The sequence below is a fragment of the Phyllobates terribilis genome, unplaced genomic scaffold, assembly GCF_046119375.1.
Source record: "Phyllobates terribilis strain yellow unplaced genomic scaffold, ASM4611937v1 Scaffold_5__5_contigs__length_657084704, whole genome shotgun sequence".
Lineage (NCBI taxonomy): Eukaryota > Metazoa > Chordata > Amphibia > Anura > Dendrobatidae > Phyllobates > Phyllobates terribilis.
In genome coordinates, this window is record NW_027362765.1 from 502189258 (window position 1) to 502207094 (window position 17837).

Below are 17837 nucleotides of genomic sequence, written 5' to 3' on the forward strand. Positions count from 1 at the left end.
GAGCTCAGACACAGAGAAGCAGATAAAAGGTGGGAGCCATCTTAGTTCAGTGTTCAGTACAGTGGAGAAGTGACAGGGAGCAGGGGCTCTGTAGGAGCTCTGCTCAGAAGGCAGGCCTAGAGAAAAGGCCGGGGCCAGAGAGGAGAAGAGGAGAAGGAGAAGGAAGGAAAGAAAGAGGAGAGACAGAGGAGTAGAAAGGCTCCAGAAACAAGAAGGCAGAAGGGACCCTAAGAGAGAGCAGAACGGACAGCAACAGTTGCAAGCCCGTGTTATATCGGGTGAAGGGTCAGGCCGCAGAAGGGTACCGGATTCCCAAGTTGGTGGAGGTAGATCATCCCTCAGCCAAAGACCGGAGGTCGTGATCATTTATTGGTGCGACCCCTTGCTACACCCGCTAGGAAGGCACCACATAGGGTCAGGGAAACTGGCGCCAAGTTTCACCAGAGAAGGCCCGAGGCAGCTGGACAGAAGAGTGGTCACTGGTGGGGCACGAGAGGCCAGAGAAAGGATAGAAGGGGGGTCCTGTGCCATACTCCTGAACTGCCTGGGGGTTGACCGAGCCCCTCACCTGGTGGACGCAGCACGGCTTGAGCAGTCATTGCTGACAGAAGTGACTTGGATTTCAACTGTGAGTAAAAGGCCTGAACTGCACCATTGGACTCTGTGTGATCTATGCTGCGCCTGCACCATCACCCCCAGCATCCTCTTACACTGCCCTGAGGCTATACTCTTCCCGTGGGGAGTTATCCTATCCCTGTGCTGCACACTAACACCAGCCTCAGCGGTCTGCCTTGCAGCGGCGGTCATTCCTGACCGCAATCCACGGGTGGCGTAGTCGGACATTCATAACTCTACAAATAGACTGCCACAATTTGGTCTGACCACCCTGAGCCACGGGATCGGGTTGCCACTACTACCCCCATCATCGCACTGAAGCCCGGTTCCGGGTACCCCACAGCCCAGGGGGTGAGTAATTTCTATTATACCTTTTCTCTGATTGTTTCTCACTTGGTTTTGTCTCTCACTCCTGAGAAAAAATACTGACCGAATACTGATAGTGGGGCCGTGGCCTTAATCTCTCTCCTGGAAAGTAACTACTGCGCACTCTTGGCCAGGCACTATAGGCTGAGCTCCGTGGAAATCAGTTGTACACGTTAAAACATAAAATCTCTCATTGCAGAAGGACGACAGTATATAGAAAAAGCAAGTCAATTGCAAACTTGCTTATTTTCATGGTGTCTAAAAGCAATTTAAGATTACCACTTTAAGTTAGGTTTCCTATGTAGAACTTCCAAGAGTTGACCAGAATAGCACAATATCTGAGACAACACGTCTCTTACAGCTTTTGGGCATACTACTTAAGGTGTGTGGATTCTTCCTCCAGTTGGACAACCTCTTTAAGTTGTATACATTTCCAGCTTTTAAAACACATTAACAAATATACTGTCATTATGAAAGCAATTCCGCTTCCACATCGGGTTCAACACATGCCTGTGTCAGCACATGAATTGCATAAAGGGGGCTGTCTGACTACTTATTTTAGTAGCTTCAACCCACTTGACAATCAATTTTAGCCATTTCTAACCTAAATGCACAAGTGGAGCTGCCAGGTCAAGGCTGACAGTGGGACATCAGAGGAGCTGTGATGATTATATTAGTAAGGTCTCATTCTAATGTCCATGTTTCACGCACATGTCCCATCAGCCTTTTTCACAAATGGAGCACATACCCATTATAAACCATGGCCATGCACATTTCCCCCCTACATTCAATTTTTGTCTTTTATATCAGCACATACAAAAACAAGTGGCTGACAGTCACTTTTCAAGCTAGGCGGCTTTCACTCCGATTACTCGGATTACTCAGCTCAGACTCTTGGCTATGAGTAAAAGCTGACTAGCTTGAAATGAGACCATGTTTGTTTTTATGCATGATCGTTTGATTGAATAAAAGTCAAGAATTTAATGCAGTGGATCTCTGCATGCTGGATTATTTTTTGGTTTTAGTCATTTTTTTAAGATTTAATTACCACTTTAGTTTTGCTGCATAGCAGGTTAATATCGAGGGCTTAACAAAAATAGGTGCAGCAGGGACTGTAGTTGCATCAGGGCCTTTGCGCATAGGAGGGGCCCAAAACAACCTTTTGGCCCATATGAGAATACTAATACTATTAAAGGCCAGAGGTAGTGGGCGCCCTGTTAGAAGTTTTGAAATGAGGACCATCAACTTCAAGCTACAACAATGGTTACTACAGTTACAGTCAGTAATAGCACTTAGTTAATGAGCACCAATCTGCCGCTATTCAATATACTGTATCTATTGCAACATACAGGCGATCTCTGACATTACCTGCCTTCAAGTCAAACGGCTTATTTAAATATTTCTTGCAGCTTAGAAAGCAAAAAAAAAAAAAATATTTTTTTGCATAAGATTTAATGGAAGCATAATCTAAAGCTTGACAAATATTCTCAATGATTACAAACATTATCTGCTATAATGGGTAAAAAAAAAAAAGAAAAAAAAAGTTGTATAGCAGGGAATAAAGAACAGTAAAGGCATGCTGAGCATTACTCCAATGAAAATTGTACTCTGCATTGGTTTAAGAAACACTAGTGACATATGACTGGAGCGGTCATTTACACCGGCATGTTGTGCAGAACAACAACAAAAAAAAAACAGGTCTCTGCACTACACTCAGAAGTAAAATAACTAAGGGGGAAAAAATAAGTGGAAAAGAGATGAAGAATACAAGATATTGTGATAAGCTGTATATGGCTACTGAAAGGCTTATAGCGAGCTTGGCTTCTCGCTATATAATAAGTAGTCTCTGTACAATTTACACCCTTTATACATATCTGTGTGAAATTGTTAGCCCATGAACCCACTTTTCAGGTGACTCATGAATGAAACTGACGCTGTATAGGCATCATTATTGCCCTACTATATAGTAACAATAGCTGGCTAACTAATACGTCACAATAAAGCCTATCCTGCATACGTGAGCAGCACTTCCTATGTCCACCGATAAAAAACGAAAATTGCTATTCTATGGGAACACAGGGCTAACATTAATCCTTGAATAGTACTGATTGCTCAGTTGGTCTGAGGCGAGGGTTTTTTTTAAGTGTTTTTTTTCTACATGTGATTATTCTTTATCTATACTAAAAACATTTGTAGGGAAATATATCATTTCTTTTGCACCTGGTTGTTTGAGCATTTTGTGCCAGACATATTTATAAAAGTTGTGCACCATTTTTAATGCATTTTGCATCACATTTATTTTGGGCTCGTCAACAGCAGCAGGTCCCTTGCATTTTCCCCTCTTTTAGTCTTCCCATCTCCAAGATCCTATCCCAATATGTAGTAGGTGTAATAATAATATTGCCAAATACCTCTAATTAGAAATGTAGTATAGTATATATCTCTCTTTCCTCTTGTGCAAGCATTGCAGGACCTTAGGTACATGGCAACTAGCTAAACAACTGTCACTGTATTAGTGGCGTAACCATGGATACCTAAGGTCCTGCAATGCCCTGCACATGAGGGAAGTGACATAGCGAATCAGAAAAACTATACTACATTTCTAATTGGAGGCATTTGCTAATATTTTTATACCTACTACATATTGGGATAGGATCTTGGAGATGGGAATACTCCTTTAAGACTTGCAATTTTTTTTTTTTTTTTTTTTTTTAATTCCACACAAAAAAAAAAAAGTCAGAAACCCACTCTAGGGTGAGAGTGGCGTGGCGTAAAAAGTGAAGTAAGATTTCTAGTTCGAAGTGTAATATCAAACTATGTGACACTTTGAGCCAGATACATGAAGAGGTTATTGCAACAATATAGGTGTAAAAACACCTTAAAAAATCATGCAAAAAAGTGACAATTTAGTTTTTTTTCACACCAGTTCTGTCCCGCTTTGGCAAAATAGATAAATCAAAAAGTTGTGGCGTTACTTATGACAAATGTTACTCCAGTCCCTGACTGGAGCAGGACTTTAGGCCAGACGCACACCAGTGATAGGATGTGCACCTCTTACTCCTGCATGCCTCTCAGTAAGTTTGGTGTACAAAATGCCAGTCTTAATGAATCGGACCCTTTGAGAGTTGCCAAGTTTATCACACATGCTACACCAACTTAAAAATTTTTGCTCAGGATAAATTCCCCTATAGTGCTTTTAAGATTCATTGAGTAGAGTTTTCTGAATTTAGTGGGCATTTGTAGAGTACCTTTGGATTCACAATAAACGTGTCTTATAATTCAGAATACACAGGGTGGGCCACGAAAGGCAGACCCTGTTCCCTGTCTGGTTTGCTTTTTGGGCCTCATTCATAAAAATGGTCTTTGTTGCCCATAGCAACCAATCAGAGAAGCTTAAGAAATAAAGGAGGCCCATGGTATTCGTCCTTGCCGGTCGAGTGGTGGTATCTTTGTGGACAGATGTAGTGTTGTATCTGTTCAACATGCTGGATTTTATTAAATTAAGAATAGTTAGGCCACGTTCACATGTTCGGTATTTTGCGTCAGTATTTGTAAGCCAAAACCAGGACTGCAACAATCAGAGGAAAAGTATAATAGAAACACGTCACCACTTCTGTATTTATCACCCACTCCTGGTTTTGGCTTACACATACGGATGTAAAATACTGAACAAATACTGAATGTGTGAACATGGTCTTGTGGCGCCCCTGAGGGTTCGACCGCCACAGGGATGCTGCACTTCTCTAATGGAGTGTGGTGTTCCTCCTCTGAGATAAGAACAGTGCGATGGTCAGGACCCTACCTCCACATCCAACACCACACTTCTCCCACCAGAGGGGGCTAGTAGGCACTAGGTGCTGCCCCTACTGGAAGTTGGGAGACTGGGGAACCAAGAGATAGGGGAACCAACTAGTGGGTGAGGGTGGAGGATTCACATTTTAGTGACACTTTAAATGTCATATTTAATACACAGCCATCTTGGTTTTTGGTCTTTTGATGGTTCTTTGATCGTGACCTCCCTCCCTGAGCGTGGATCCTGTGTGGACCTGCAGAGGATGGAGGCACGGCCCTCGTACCTTGGCCTTGGGGTCCGGGCCACGGCGGCACCCCATCGACAACACAGGACCCGGCTCAGAGTCCCCCATCTCCCAGGGTAGGGCTTCCAGCGTCGCACAGTCTAATAGTGGAGGCCAATACACACACGGGCTCCTGCACAGAAACCCATGACTATTTTGATGGCCGGTCTTTAGTCCTTCCCAGTTCAAGCTAAAAATATGTTTATATGATTTAATGCGGAAGTGATGTAACATAGGATCTGCAGCTTTTGCCAAAAAAAAACAAAACAAACCCATTCCAACCATACGTTCGGATAGTTTTGCATAGCCGCTAGTGGAAAAAAAATCTTCTATAGTCCTGTACAAAGCACACAAGGAAAGAAGGGGTCTGTTTTTTTAAGGCCCTTCGTGATTACATATATGGCTTCTTCCAGGAAAATACTGCAAAGGAGCCAGAGCACTTAATTAGCACAGTGATCCTCAAGATGAAAAAGGGACCTTGTGGTCCCAGCAGCCAGAATATACAATGATGAGAAAGCTGATTAACAATGAAGAAATGTGCTCTTAAATAATGATCATGAAAGAATCTCCATCATGGGAACCAAAGGGGATTTCCTGTAATAGGCATATAATCATAACTTTACTGATGATCCTAGTGACTTTAGAAAGCTGTGATTTTAGTTTTTTGTTTGTTTTTTAACTTTTCCTGGAAAAAGACTAATCTGTGAGAAAATGTAAAAATGAAATTAGCAATATAAAAGTATATCAACTGCCTAAAGGGCACTAAATGCTCGTTGATTTTGGAATCCTGATCAGCCACGTGAATGTAGAGAGGACCTGTCCACTCTTATATGGCGGTTTTACAAAATAATTTCACATTCAGTAATATTACTTCTGTCTGTCCCTCTGTTATTCTTCCTGGATGTTTATCAATAAAGTGACAAGTGGGTGTTACCATTCATTATCAAGGAGGTGTGTCTCTGATAAGAGTGTGTCAGTTTGTAACCACCAATTGTTAGTTAAATCAGACATTTCTTGTAGTCATAAAGAAATGGCACAATGCTCAAGAACTGTTATTTAATGAAAAATATGAATATCTGCAGGAGAAAAAAATGGCAGGGAGGAGGGGAGACATTTTCAAAATGGACACTAGTACACCCAAACCATAGGGTAGAATTAATTTTTGAGGTTCAGGTGCCCTGTTCTACAGGGCTTCAATCCAATGAAGAATCTGTTCTGCAATATATTCTATAATCTGCATTATATTCTAAAATCCTGACCATAATGTTGTAATAATCCCAGACTATTAATGCAAAGCAATGTGGCCACCATCCAATGTCCATTTGGTGATGCAGACGAGCAGCAATATTGTAAGCATCACAAACCACAGGGATACGGCTGCAGACTTCCACCTGCTGAGGCTTCAAGCAACTTTAACTTGACGTTTTTGCACATGAAGGATGTATGACAGATTTTTCCACCTTGTAAATGACTCCCACTGACACTAAGTAGACATTTGAAGTACGGTGTAATAAAATATAGACCTTTTTGTTTTAATACCAGCAGCACAAAGATTTATTGAGCAGGTCTCCGGAAATAGTGGTATCACAATGCACAGACTTCCAAACATTACAATATAAATGCTCTTTTGTGAACAGTTGTCAACATGGACTAATCCCACCTAAATCAATGCTGGCGATGTAAAAGAAAAACAACAAAAAAAAAAAACAGATACAGAAGAGATGTGACTTACCTGTCTCTCTTCTTTATTATCCCATTACTTTCTGGCTTTTCATCTTGTTGAAAGGCAGGGTTGTCATAACTGCTATCAGGAAAGCCATCTGATCGGATACAAAGCCACAAATGTAACAATCAGAGAGTAATATAATCTCATTTTAATTTGTATCATAAATACTCTGTTAGGGGTTTATACATTAACATCTAAATATTGCCATTATATTATAAAAGTTTTAGTGCTTGATGCATAAATGATGTATTGCCACACTTTGTAGAACACGTAGGCTCTAGTCACATAGGAATTGCATTGCTATTCTTGCATCAAAATGATAGAAGCGTTGATGAAATCCAGACAGATCCCATTATAAGTCAATGAGGTCTATTAGTCTCCATTAGGATCTGTCACACAACAGGTCCAACATATTATGATGGCTTCTGTTATAATCGGAAATCATGACTTCAGTGGAACATAGCAAGAACATATGTCCAGGCTCTGGATCAGGAAAATAAAGTTTTTGACATATAGTACATGGTTTATTAAATTTATAGTGATCAGTGATAAATAACAAAGGATATTTTTTAGAACTCAGCTGAAGTCACAGTTTTAGGCCGGGGGGGTCACACGAGTGTTGATTTTCTTATTCTTGAGAATTGGATCGATTATGTAAATGACACTCAGATTAAAGTCTTATCAGAGTGTCAATTTAGTGTGATCTGATCCTCTAGGATGAGAGAATCATAGCACAGGTGTGCAGAAGATGGAGAACAAGATTTCTCCATTGTGTGATTCCACAGAAATCTGACTGCACTCAGATGACATCTGAGTGCAGTATGATGTTTTCCACACACCCATTGACTTGAATGGGGAGTGCAATCCGATTTGTGGGGCTACTCACATCATGCAGTGATTTCTTTCTCATGCGGAATCGGCGTGAGAAAAAAAAATGCTAATCAGCCCTGCCCCTTAGAATAACACTGGTCCTTGTGTTAACAGATAAAACACCAGAAAGTGTTTGTCCGATGTTTACACACTTGTGAGCACATCCTTAAAGTAAACGTTTTACAGATACCATACATTCCTCTTTATTGGCATGATATGGCAATGGGGACCAATGAGCAGAGATAGACAACTGAAGATAACTTGACATCCTACATTTTCAGCGCTTGAGTATATCAGTGACTTTTTCTATAAAGGAAGGATCACATCCTACCACCAGCATGCCAATAAAGGTGATGGGGGATCAGTGATTGGTTTTATGAATTTAAGGTATGAATTTAGTGCGTGTACATATAGACAAGTAGAAAAAGACAGAAGAGGTGAAAAGTATGTTTGGTTAGTAGAAAAACTGGAGGAAATATTTCTGGGTTATATATTAAATCACAATTTTGATTTGTATTCCGGAACAAGTTATTAATAAGTGACATGAAAAAAACTGTAGTAACATCGGATTAGTAAGAAAATCAGCCTGGCAGCCACATTTATAATCAATTGAAGCAGAACCAGTTTGGCAAGTAGAAGACCAATTAGTAGGTTGTTGAACGCCTACAAACATGAAAAGATGCAAGCCAGAAAAATGGCCCATAGGCTGACTACTGCACCATCTAAACAGGCAATCACTCAACAAATGAGCAAAGAGGGTAAAGGTTTTTTTTTTGCATGCATACAATAGTTATGAGCAGTACATCTGCCTTGTTAATAGGAGATATGCTGCAGATAGCAAATATTGTATATACTGACCTGTTTAGAGGAGGTCAACAATCAATTTTTTTTTATTCTTAAAGGGGTTATCCAGGACTATTTTACTAAGGGACTAAGAGTTAACAGGCACCTAGTTGCTAACTACCTGCCTGTTCTGCCCGCTTTTGATCTCTGCCATCTAAGAGTGGTCATAGATCGTTCCTGCGACTTCCGCGGACATCACATCGACAGAGCAGCTCCTTCTCTTCCATTCTGCTCTGTTGACGGGGCTTGGTTGACAAAGTCATGCTGATTGACAGCCGGCTCCCCGCTGCATAACTGCAGAAAGCCAACTATCAATAAGAATGACTCCAGCATTCACACTCCATCGACACAGCAGCCAGGAAGAGGAAGAGCTGCTCTTTTGATGAGAAGCAGCATAATTGTAGGCAGGAGCCGTCCGTGACCACACTGAGCCAGCGCCGGGTAGAACAGGCAGGTAGTCAGCGACTGATTCCACTGTTGTGTCACTTACTGGGCTGCTTGCTGTAGTTTTTATCAGCAGGAAATTATCTCTAGAGGACTAGTAAACCATCCTGTCACATAGTCCTTCATATTGATGAGTTCTGTGTAACCCCCCACCACCGATGATTGGCGATTTTATGTGTACACTGTGCAGAACTGGTAGATCTGCAGCAGAGAAAACAGTGATTTTATCAAGACTCCAGCAAACAGACCATTAAGTGACATCTTAAAGGGGTTTTCCCATGAGCAAAATTCATTTTAATCAATAGATCTTGGAATAATAATAAATTCCACAATTTGATGTGTTTAAATAAAATGTTCCTGTGCTGAGATAATCTTAGAAATGTGCCCCTGCTGTGTACTGTGTAATGGCTGTGTCTGACCGTGCAGGGACATGGTCTGATCATACCACATCTCCTGGGCAGAGGAGGATGCGAAAGAGTATACAGACATTACAGCACGGGATCACAAATAAATCTTACTTTGAGGTAAAAGGTTTTTTTTAAAAAAAACGGCAGGGAAATGTTTTACCTCACGAAAAGAATCAGCTGTGATCCCCATACTGTAATGTCTATATACTCTTGCTTCCTCCCCTGCCCAGGAGATGTGGTATGATCAGACCATGTTCCTGCAGGGTCAGACACGTCCATTACACAGTACACAGCAGGGGCACATTTATAAGATTATCTCAGCACAGGAACATTTTATTTAAACACATCCAATTGTGGAAGTTATTATTATTCCAAGATCTATGGATTAAAATTAACTTTGTTTGCGGGAAAACCCTATTTAATTGTTAATTTTATTAACGGGAAGATTAATACTGATACTGAAAGACTTTTCTAGGATTTCGAGCAGACGCTGAATGACTGCTATTAGTTACTTAAAGGATTTTTATCACTTTGATTCCACTAAACCTCAATTCTTGACCATCAATTCCTATTAATAGGACATTTCTCATATTCCCAAGCCTTTCCTCTTTCTTTTGGAACTATGTAACCATTTTCTTTTCATGCAGAAGAAGTTATGTTTTAGAACCATGAGCAGCACAGTCTTCCTGCCCTGATTGCCATTTCTAACAGTACTACCCAGTGATTAATCGCTTAATCTTTTATTTTGACTATATAAAATATCTCTATTGTTTTCCCTCCAATATAGGGAACAGCATGGCTCCAAATATTCCTTATAATGAATCAACATAACGTATAGCGAATTTGACAACAGTTTATGGATCGCCTCTTAAGGTGGCTATGTCTAACAATTCTGTTATGTCCTGTAGCCATTTGTTGTAACAGAAAACCTTCCCCTTCTTTCATACACTTTAAAAGCCAAGCAGCAGAAAAAAAAATAAAATTCCAGGTTGTCGCTTTTGTTTAACTTACCCATGATGTATTTGTCTTTTTTGGGTATATCCATGTCTTCTTTCATTGTGACTCAAATGAAGGACTTCAGACCTGTAGGACAAAAAATATTATTTATAAATAAAGGTTAGAACAAAAAGTAAGTATAGACATGAAGTCATCCTATGCATGTAAAGAAGCTGTAACCCAGGTCAGGTTGCCATAAGCAAACAGACACTGTCAACAGCACAGCCCATCCTTAATATGCATTATTTAATCTTATGTAGCACAGACACATCGTCCCATCTTCTAATTAGGAACTTGAAGACTATAACATTGTCCTTATATAACTTGTGGAGGCTCAGGGTTTATATAAAGCATCAGATCTGACTTGACATACATGTTCATAGTACTTGGGTGACATATCCCAAGTCTGGGCATATCAGTAAATTTGGCCGACATTCTAATGTGAATGGGGCTCTACTGACGCTCCACAACAGATGATGATGATTGGGAGAAAGAAGGGTTGGTCATGTTGACTTTAAATGAATGATATTTTTTCATACCCAGTTTTAGTAAGTGGCTGCCAAGTGTTTGTCCTCTACCTATTCATAATCCATGCACACTTTGTAGAAAGGCGTGTGTATGTGGATGGAAGCAGGGGAAGAGCAGACACAATTTGTCATACAACCATATGATGTACCTCAATTTTTCGGTACCATATGAGAGCACAGCCGTACACATTAGTATGATTTTAGAGCCATAGGGACTGAGTCTGTCTCCAGGCATGATGCCTTACATGGATCTAGTTGTCAGAATAAGCTGGATAGCCATTTAAAATTAATTTGGTCATGTATAATTCGTCAAGGGTTGTAAAGGCGACTATACCGATTGGCATCCAATGGTCTAAAAAGCCCTAAAAAAAAAAAAAAAAAAAAAAAAAAAAAGACTTACAAATAATAGAGAGTATAAGGTACAAATCTAGAAATAATTAGTCAGATTTGCTCCAAAACATTTCACTTCCACGGTTTTGTGATTACAGCTACATCTGAGAAGCAGAGTGTAATGAAATTCATTAAAAAAAAAAAAAGATGAAAATGAAATTAGCTGTAGTGTCAATTAACTAGAGGAAATATGTTTAACACAAACAAGACAAAAAATCAGCGCTACCTATAAAAGAACCTGGACGAATTGGTTAGGCTCACAGCATCATAACTGTTTCAGAAATTTTCCACTACGCTAATTAAACAAATTATATGTGGACTGAATGGTTAACCGTTTGCATAAATTTTCATGGGGATCGTAAGCAATGAGTGCCAAAAACAATAAGATAGCCAAGGCCAAAGCACCCGTCTTTAATTTTTCTCCTTCAGGGGAATTGTGCAATGTTGTAAATAGTAAAATGCTGTTGGCATAACATCACAGTAGAGCAAATGACCCTAAAGATCAAGAGTGACCTTCTTGCTAAAGTCAGAGGACTTAACTCAACTCTGCTTTTTGTGTTATAGGTCAATGAAACACTTAATCAATTTGCTGATTTGCGCTGCAAACTTTTCATGTCTCCATCTACCTGTGTAGATTACAGAACAAAAAGGAGCTACATTTCAATTAAACATTTATAAAAATTGTTATATTGGCTAATCCAATCAGTACATTAAAGTCATTGATTATTTTGCAGTGATGACATGGGTTTCTGCTTTGAGCTCGGTTGTATCATTGGTGCAACCTGTTTGGCCGTGAGAGGGCCCGAGAGGTGGTGGGGTCCATTTCCATCTCCAAAGCAGGTAGATTTGTGCATTATGATGAGCTATTGGACTGCAAAGGGCCCACATAGTGTTCTTGCACAGGGGCCTCTTCTGTCTGTGTCCGCCAGTGGCACTAAGCCAATAGTTTCTAGCAAGAACCTTTCCCAGCGTATACTTAAAGTTACAATAGGCCCCAATTTACCAGACTCAGGACAAAAGGTTGTTCCTTCGGCCTCCATTTGGTCATTAAGCATCTGCATATGATTTATTCAGTTGTGTAGCAAAGTGCAGGAGACTGTGCTTTTAGATATTTTTCAACAATGGTTTCTGATGGCGGATGGATGACTAGTATTCATCTAGGCTGTGGCTGCCAAATTCAGACAGCCATGTTTTAAGGATCAAGTAAAGACTGGCTGAGGGTCTCCTGACCAAAAGTTGACAGCCACATAGGTATACATGAGCCAAGTTCAGGTCAGGAGACCTGGGCCAGCCTATATAGCATGGTCCATACATAGGTGTCAAAAATGAGGTCTTAATCTTATTTATAAGGCTATTTTCACATGTCAGCACATTTCATCAGTGTTTGTATGCCAGGACCAGGAATGCAACAAACAGGGGGAAAAAAAAATGGTGTACCTCTTCTGTATTTTAGACCATCTCCAGCTTTTGGCTTGCAAATAATGATGCAAATTGCTGATGTATGAAATCACTTAAATCAACTCCTCACAGCAGCAAGCATGAGTCACCATGAGAAACGGGAATTACATATCGTGAGGAGTTTTGGGATCTATGATTATCTATTATATGAGTGACTCAATGTTCTGTCCTTGACTCCGATGTGACAACAATGAATGTAAATGAGACTGCCCTAAATTCTCAACACCCAGTTATGAGCTGAACATGTTACAACATTAAATGGATTCTTGTCTCAGCCGGTCATATAGACGTAAAACTCAGGACCGGCCAGTATTGTCAGGGTGGCATATACTCCCCGTAACAGCAGATGCAATCTGTTAGCTTCCATAATGAACACACATGGGCTGTTCTCCTTCACCCTCAATCATTACATTGTCGATTAGCCATTGGTCTAAACCCAATTAATGAGAATGAAAATCTAATGCAAATATTGCCCATTTGTCTCTTAGGACCTCTTGACATCATTATTTTAAATTTTTTTTTAATTTCTAAAAAATGTAGAGCAATGCATTCCTAATACAGAATACCATAGTAGCCAATAGAACTTAACATAAGCCAGCCACGCGTCCATACAAACACTATGCAACTGCATCAATACAGGAGATACTTTATTAACATTTGTGATCAGAGGTGACCTCATTGGTTTGGATAAGCCTTGACTATATTAACTCACCTTTCTTTGTGCCTAACTAGATCTTAAATGACCTAGAAACCAGACAGGATCCATCTTAGCCTTCTCTGCATTGTGCATTAGAGGGTGTGGTGCCCCCTGGGTCACGCACCTTTATCCACCCATCTTTCCCAGACAGGATCCAGCTTAGCTCCAATTAAAACTTCTCTCGGAAGGATAGGAAAAAGGTGTAGGTCCAAGGGGCAGCCACAACCCCCATAATGCACAAAAAGCTAAGGTGGACCCCATCTCTTCCCCAGTTCACTAGAGACCTGGTCAGGTGAGTCAGTAGACTTAGGGGCCATTGAGATCACCTTGTCACTGGTTTATATGCTTTTGATAAAAATGTTAGCCTCACGTAGAAATTATGAGGGGACTAGCTAAGTGGATGCAACTGTATTTTCGGACCAAGTGCAATCTGTGAAAAAACTGACATTACATGGACAACATCAATGTTGGGCTGATCAGATGAGCGTTTTTTTCTTGTTTGTATTTCTTCTTTTTCCATACTGCATGCAATGCTTATGGATACATTGCCATTATTAACCTAGGAAACTAATTGATCACATACATTTTAAAATGTTGATGTATAAAAATGGATAACACACGGATGTAAAAGACACACGGGTGGCATGTTGATTGCAAATGGATGAAAATCGTCCAAATTTTCTGGATAAGACAGTTTTTTTTTATATGCTTGTGTGAACTTCGCCTTACAATAGAGGAATTCCTGCACTCATTAACCACAGAGTGCTGTAGTATAGTGTCTGTATATATTAGCCATGGCGTATCTGCATTTACCCATTAATTTAATACTATAGGAGTGTTGGTCTTGTCCTATGGTTTAGCATGAACCAGCATGATGCCTTTTCCTTTTTTTGGGGTTATGGATAGAATGTTTTTATGCCCATGTTTACATTTTGTTTTTATAACCGTCAATGACATGTAGCTAGCATTTCTGTGCACTTTATATGTAAAGTTTCCTTTTTGGTACTTTTTGCAAAAAAAAAAAAAATAAAAAATATATATATATATATATATATATATATATATATATATATATATATATATATATATATATATATATATATATATATATATATATATATATATATATATATATATATATATATATATATATATATATATATATATATATATATATATATAATTTTCATACATGTGCCCCCCCTCACAGACACGTTACCATAAACCAAAGCATGCGAGTGGTATACAAGAGGGCATGACGTGCTGCACAACTCCAGACTCCTTAGCCCCGTCACACATAACGAGATCGCTAGCGAGATCGCTGATGAGTCACGTTCTGGTGACGCAATAGCGATCTCGCTAGCGATCTCGTTATGTCTGACAGGTAGCAACGATCAGGCCCCTGCTGTGAGATCGCTGATCGTTACAAAGCTTCCTGGACCATTCCTGGGTCGTTGCGCTCCCGCTGGGCAGTGTGCATCGCTGTATTTGACACCTTGTCAACGACCTCGCTAGCGATTCAGAACTGAGACACGTAGAGGTGCATAAATTGGACTTTTCTGCGTTCATCGTCCCCGATTGGTGGTCGCTGCTGCGTCCTTGTTTTTTCAGATCCCACCAGCGTTCTCCGGCTGTGATTCCACTTTGAACAAATCAGACATCTTTAGTGAAGTAGGTATTGTTTGGGGTCTCAAATGAGTTTCCATTTTTAATTCATTTATAGGACATCTACCAATTATTTGCTATCATTGCTCTTCAGGGAGGGAGGGCTTGGCTTCAATAGCGATCTCGTTATGTGTGACGGGGCACCAGGACCGTTAAAATACTGGCAGCAGTTGTCGCAGCAGGTCTTCGCATCATGGGTGTTTCTGCCATGTCCCACTGGTTGAAGGCCTGCAATTGCAGGATAGTTTGCACGCTATTCACCGAGCTCCACTTCCCCATTGGCTCGGTCCACAGAGTCCACAAAGCCAGGTGGACAGTACGTAATTGCATCACGTCGACGAAGAAAGTTTTGAAGCGTGCAACAGGCCAAAAGAACAGAGTCTATTGATTTAAGCTTCATGTTAATTGGCGTATGAAAAACTCTGAAGCGGTTGGCCACGACAGCGTGTCAGAAAACGTGCTGTGTGGGTGTGTGTGCACGAGACCCCTAAAATATCTGCCCATGCAAAAGCATATATATACAGATAGAAGCCAAGCCCTCCCTCCCTGAAGAGCAATGATAGCAGATAATTGGTAGATGTCCTATAAATGAATTAAAAATGGAAACTCATTTGAGACCCCAAACAATACCTACTTCGCTAAAAATGTCTGATTTGTTCAAAGTGGAGTCACAGCCGGAGAACGCTGGTGGGATCTGAAAAAACAAGGACGCAGTAGCGACCACCAATCGGGGGCGATGAACGCAGAAAAGTCCAATTTATGCACCTCTACGTGTCTCAGTTCTGAATCGCTAGTGAGGTCGTTGACAAGGTGTCAAATACAGCGATGCACACTGCCCAGCGGGAGCGCAACGACCCAGGAATGGTCCAGGAAGCTTTGTAACGATCAGCGATCTCACAGCAGGGGCCTGATCGTTGCTACCTGTCAGACATAACGAGATCGCTAGCGAGATCGCTATTGCGTCACCAAAACGTGACTCATCAGCAATCTCGCTAGCGATCTCGTTATGTGTGACGGGGCCTTAAGGGCTCGCTCACACCAGTGTATACATCGGATGAGTGTTATCTGATTTTATCAGATAGCGCTCAGACCAATGTCATTCAATGGGGTAGTGCCAATGCATGTTCTCTTCACTGACTAAAAGAAAAATAAAATTTCAGCACGCTACGATTTCACTTTGAAATCAGATGCCACTCGCCCATTCAAGTCTATGGGAGCGTGGAAAGCATCAGACTGCACTTGGATAAAATCCGAGTGCAGTCCAATTTGCGCTGACTCAAAAAAAATGGAGACATTTTGTTCTCAATCTTCTCCTGATAGTGTGCTCCGATTCTTTCGAGAGAATCGGAGCCCTCTATGCTGACACTCGGATCACAGTATGTTTCCATAATTGGCTAGATTTTCTTGGATTAGAGACTCTATGGCTGTCTGGCTGAAGCCTAAGAAGTATATCACAATGACACATTGCCACACAGTATGTACTGATTATCAGTGTGATCTCATAGCGACCCGCAACATGGTGGATGTAAAAAAAAATAAATAAAAAAAATTGGAATGTTGGTTGCAAGTCAGAAGTGACTTTGCACATGGCACTGTGCTGCCCCTGACAGACTGCATTCTCTTATCTATTAACTTTACAAACTATACTAAACACTAGGAAAGACAGTCGGGGAACAATTCATTTCTATAAACTACATTGTGCACTACCCAGCATTTAATAACAGATTAGAATACATTGGCATATTACAATCCATTCAATTAGTTTTACCTCCTAATCTGCTCTGATTAGCAAATGCTTACAATTACTGATTAGTAAGAAGATCCTAGGCTATATAATTCGGTTCACAATGCACTTTTTTTTTTTCTTTTTTTTTTTGCAATTTAGAGCAGCTTTTCACAGAGCGTTTCAACTATTTAAAAAACAAAGTAATGTTAAAAAACATTATATAGTAAATGAAGGGGAGCTGTATGGAAGAGATTCTTTTATCACATACAGTATACACATTCATACTGATAAATAATTCTGAGTTACAACAATGCTGTCAATTACCTATAGAAAACTTTAGATATTACAATGATTTATGACCAATGGCAATCACTGCTCTATATCTGATCCTACACTTATAAGAAAATACATAAAAAAACAAATGTGAATGCAGAACACTACTTGTATGCATTAGTAGATACTACAACTATTGTAAGACGAATGCATTCATATGTAATGGCTACTGTATATCAGATGGCTCTTACCAGATGAGAAGTAGCAGCCTGTTATCTGGATGTTGGAAACTGTCTCCAATTAATGCAATCCCTCCTTATATATAGCAGAGTATACCTGTCTGACCTGTTTGCTGAGAAACAATCTGAAGCAGGTGAAAAGCCATCACCTTGCATCCCAAGCCTCACCTCTTCCTTACCAGACTGGTTTGAAGTCACCATTAACAGCGGGGGATCATTGCAGTTTACATTCTTCTGAATTGCTATGTCACTGCTGTGAGAAGGGCATACGGGAGACAATTTATATTACTAAAGTTACCCGAGTTCATTTATAATAAGTGATGATGCCTTATTACAGATTATATAATTGGACCAAACGAATATACATATTAAAATTTTTGGTTAATGTCCAAGGAGCACCTATTTTCCTACAAATGTTGACTCCAAATATTAGTGATGACAGTAGGGGCTGATCTTAGGCCCCGATTCATCAAGCCTAGGTTTCTATGAATTTCCTTCATATCGTGGACTTGTCACACA

At 40.2% G+C, this 17837-nt stretch overlaps 1 protein-coding gene across 2 annotated transcripts in view; it reads right to left on the reverse strand.

The window, feature by feature from the left end:
• The window catches only part of LOC141273564 (ATP-dependent translocase ABCB1-like), a 51933-nt gene extending 34468 nt beyond the window's left edge, over positions 1 to 17465 (reverse strand). Inside the window, exons 1-3 of one of the 2 annotated variants that reach the window (XM_073685579.1) lie at positions 17331 to 17465; positions 10359 to 10430; positions 6790 to 6877 (exon numbers count right to left, since the gene is read on the reverse strand). In XM_073685579.1, the coding sequence (XP_073541680.1) occupies positions 6790 to 6877; positions 10359 to 10404 (134 nt within the window). In that variant the 5' untranslated portion in view covers positions 10405 to 10430; positions 17331 to 17465. The remainder of the gene's footprint in view (positions 1 to 6789; positions 6878 to 10358; positions 10431 to 17330) is intronic. The other variant, XM_073685580.1, reaches the window with a different exon arrangement.
• Positions 17466 to 17837: the final 372 nt, after the last annotated feature.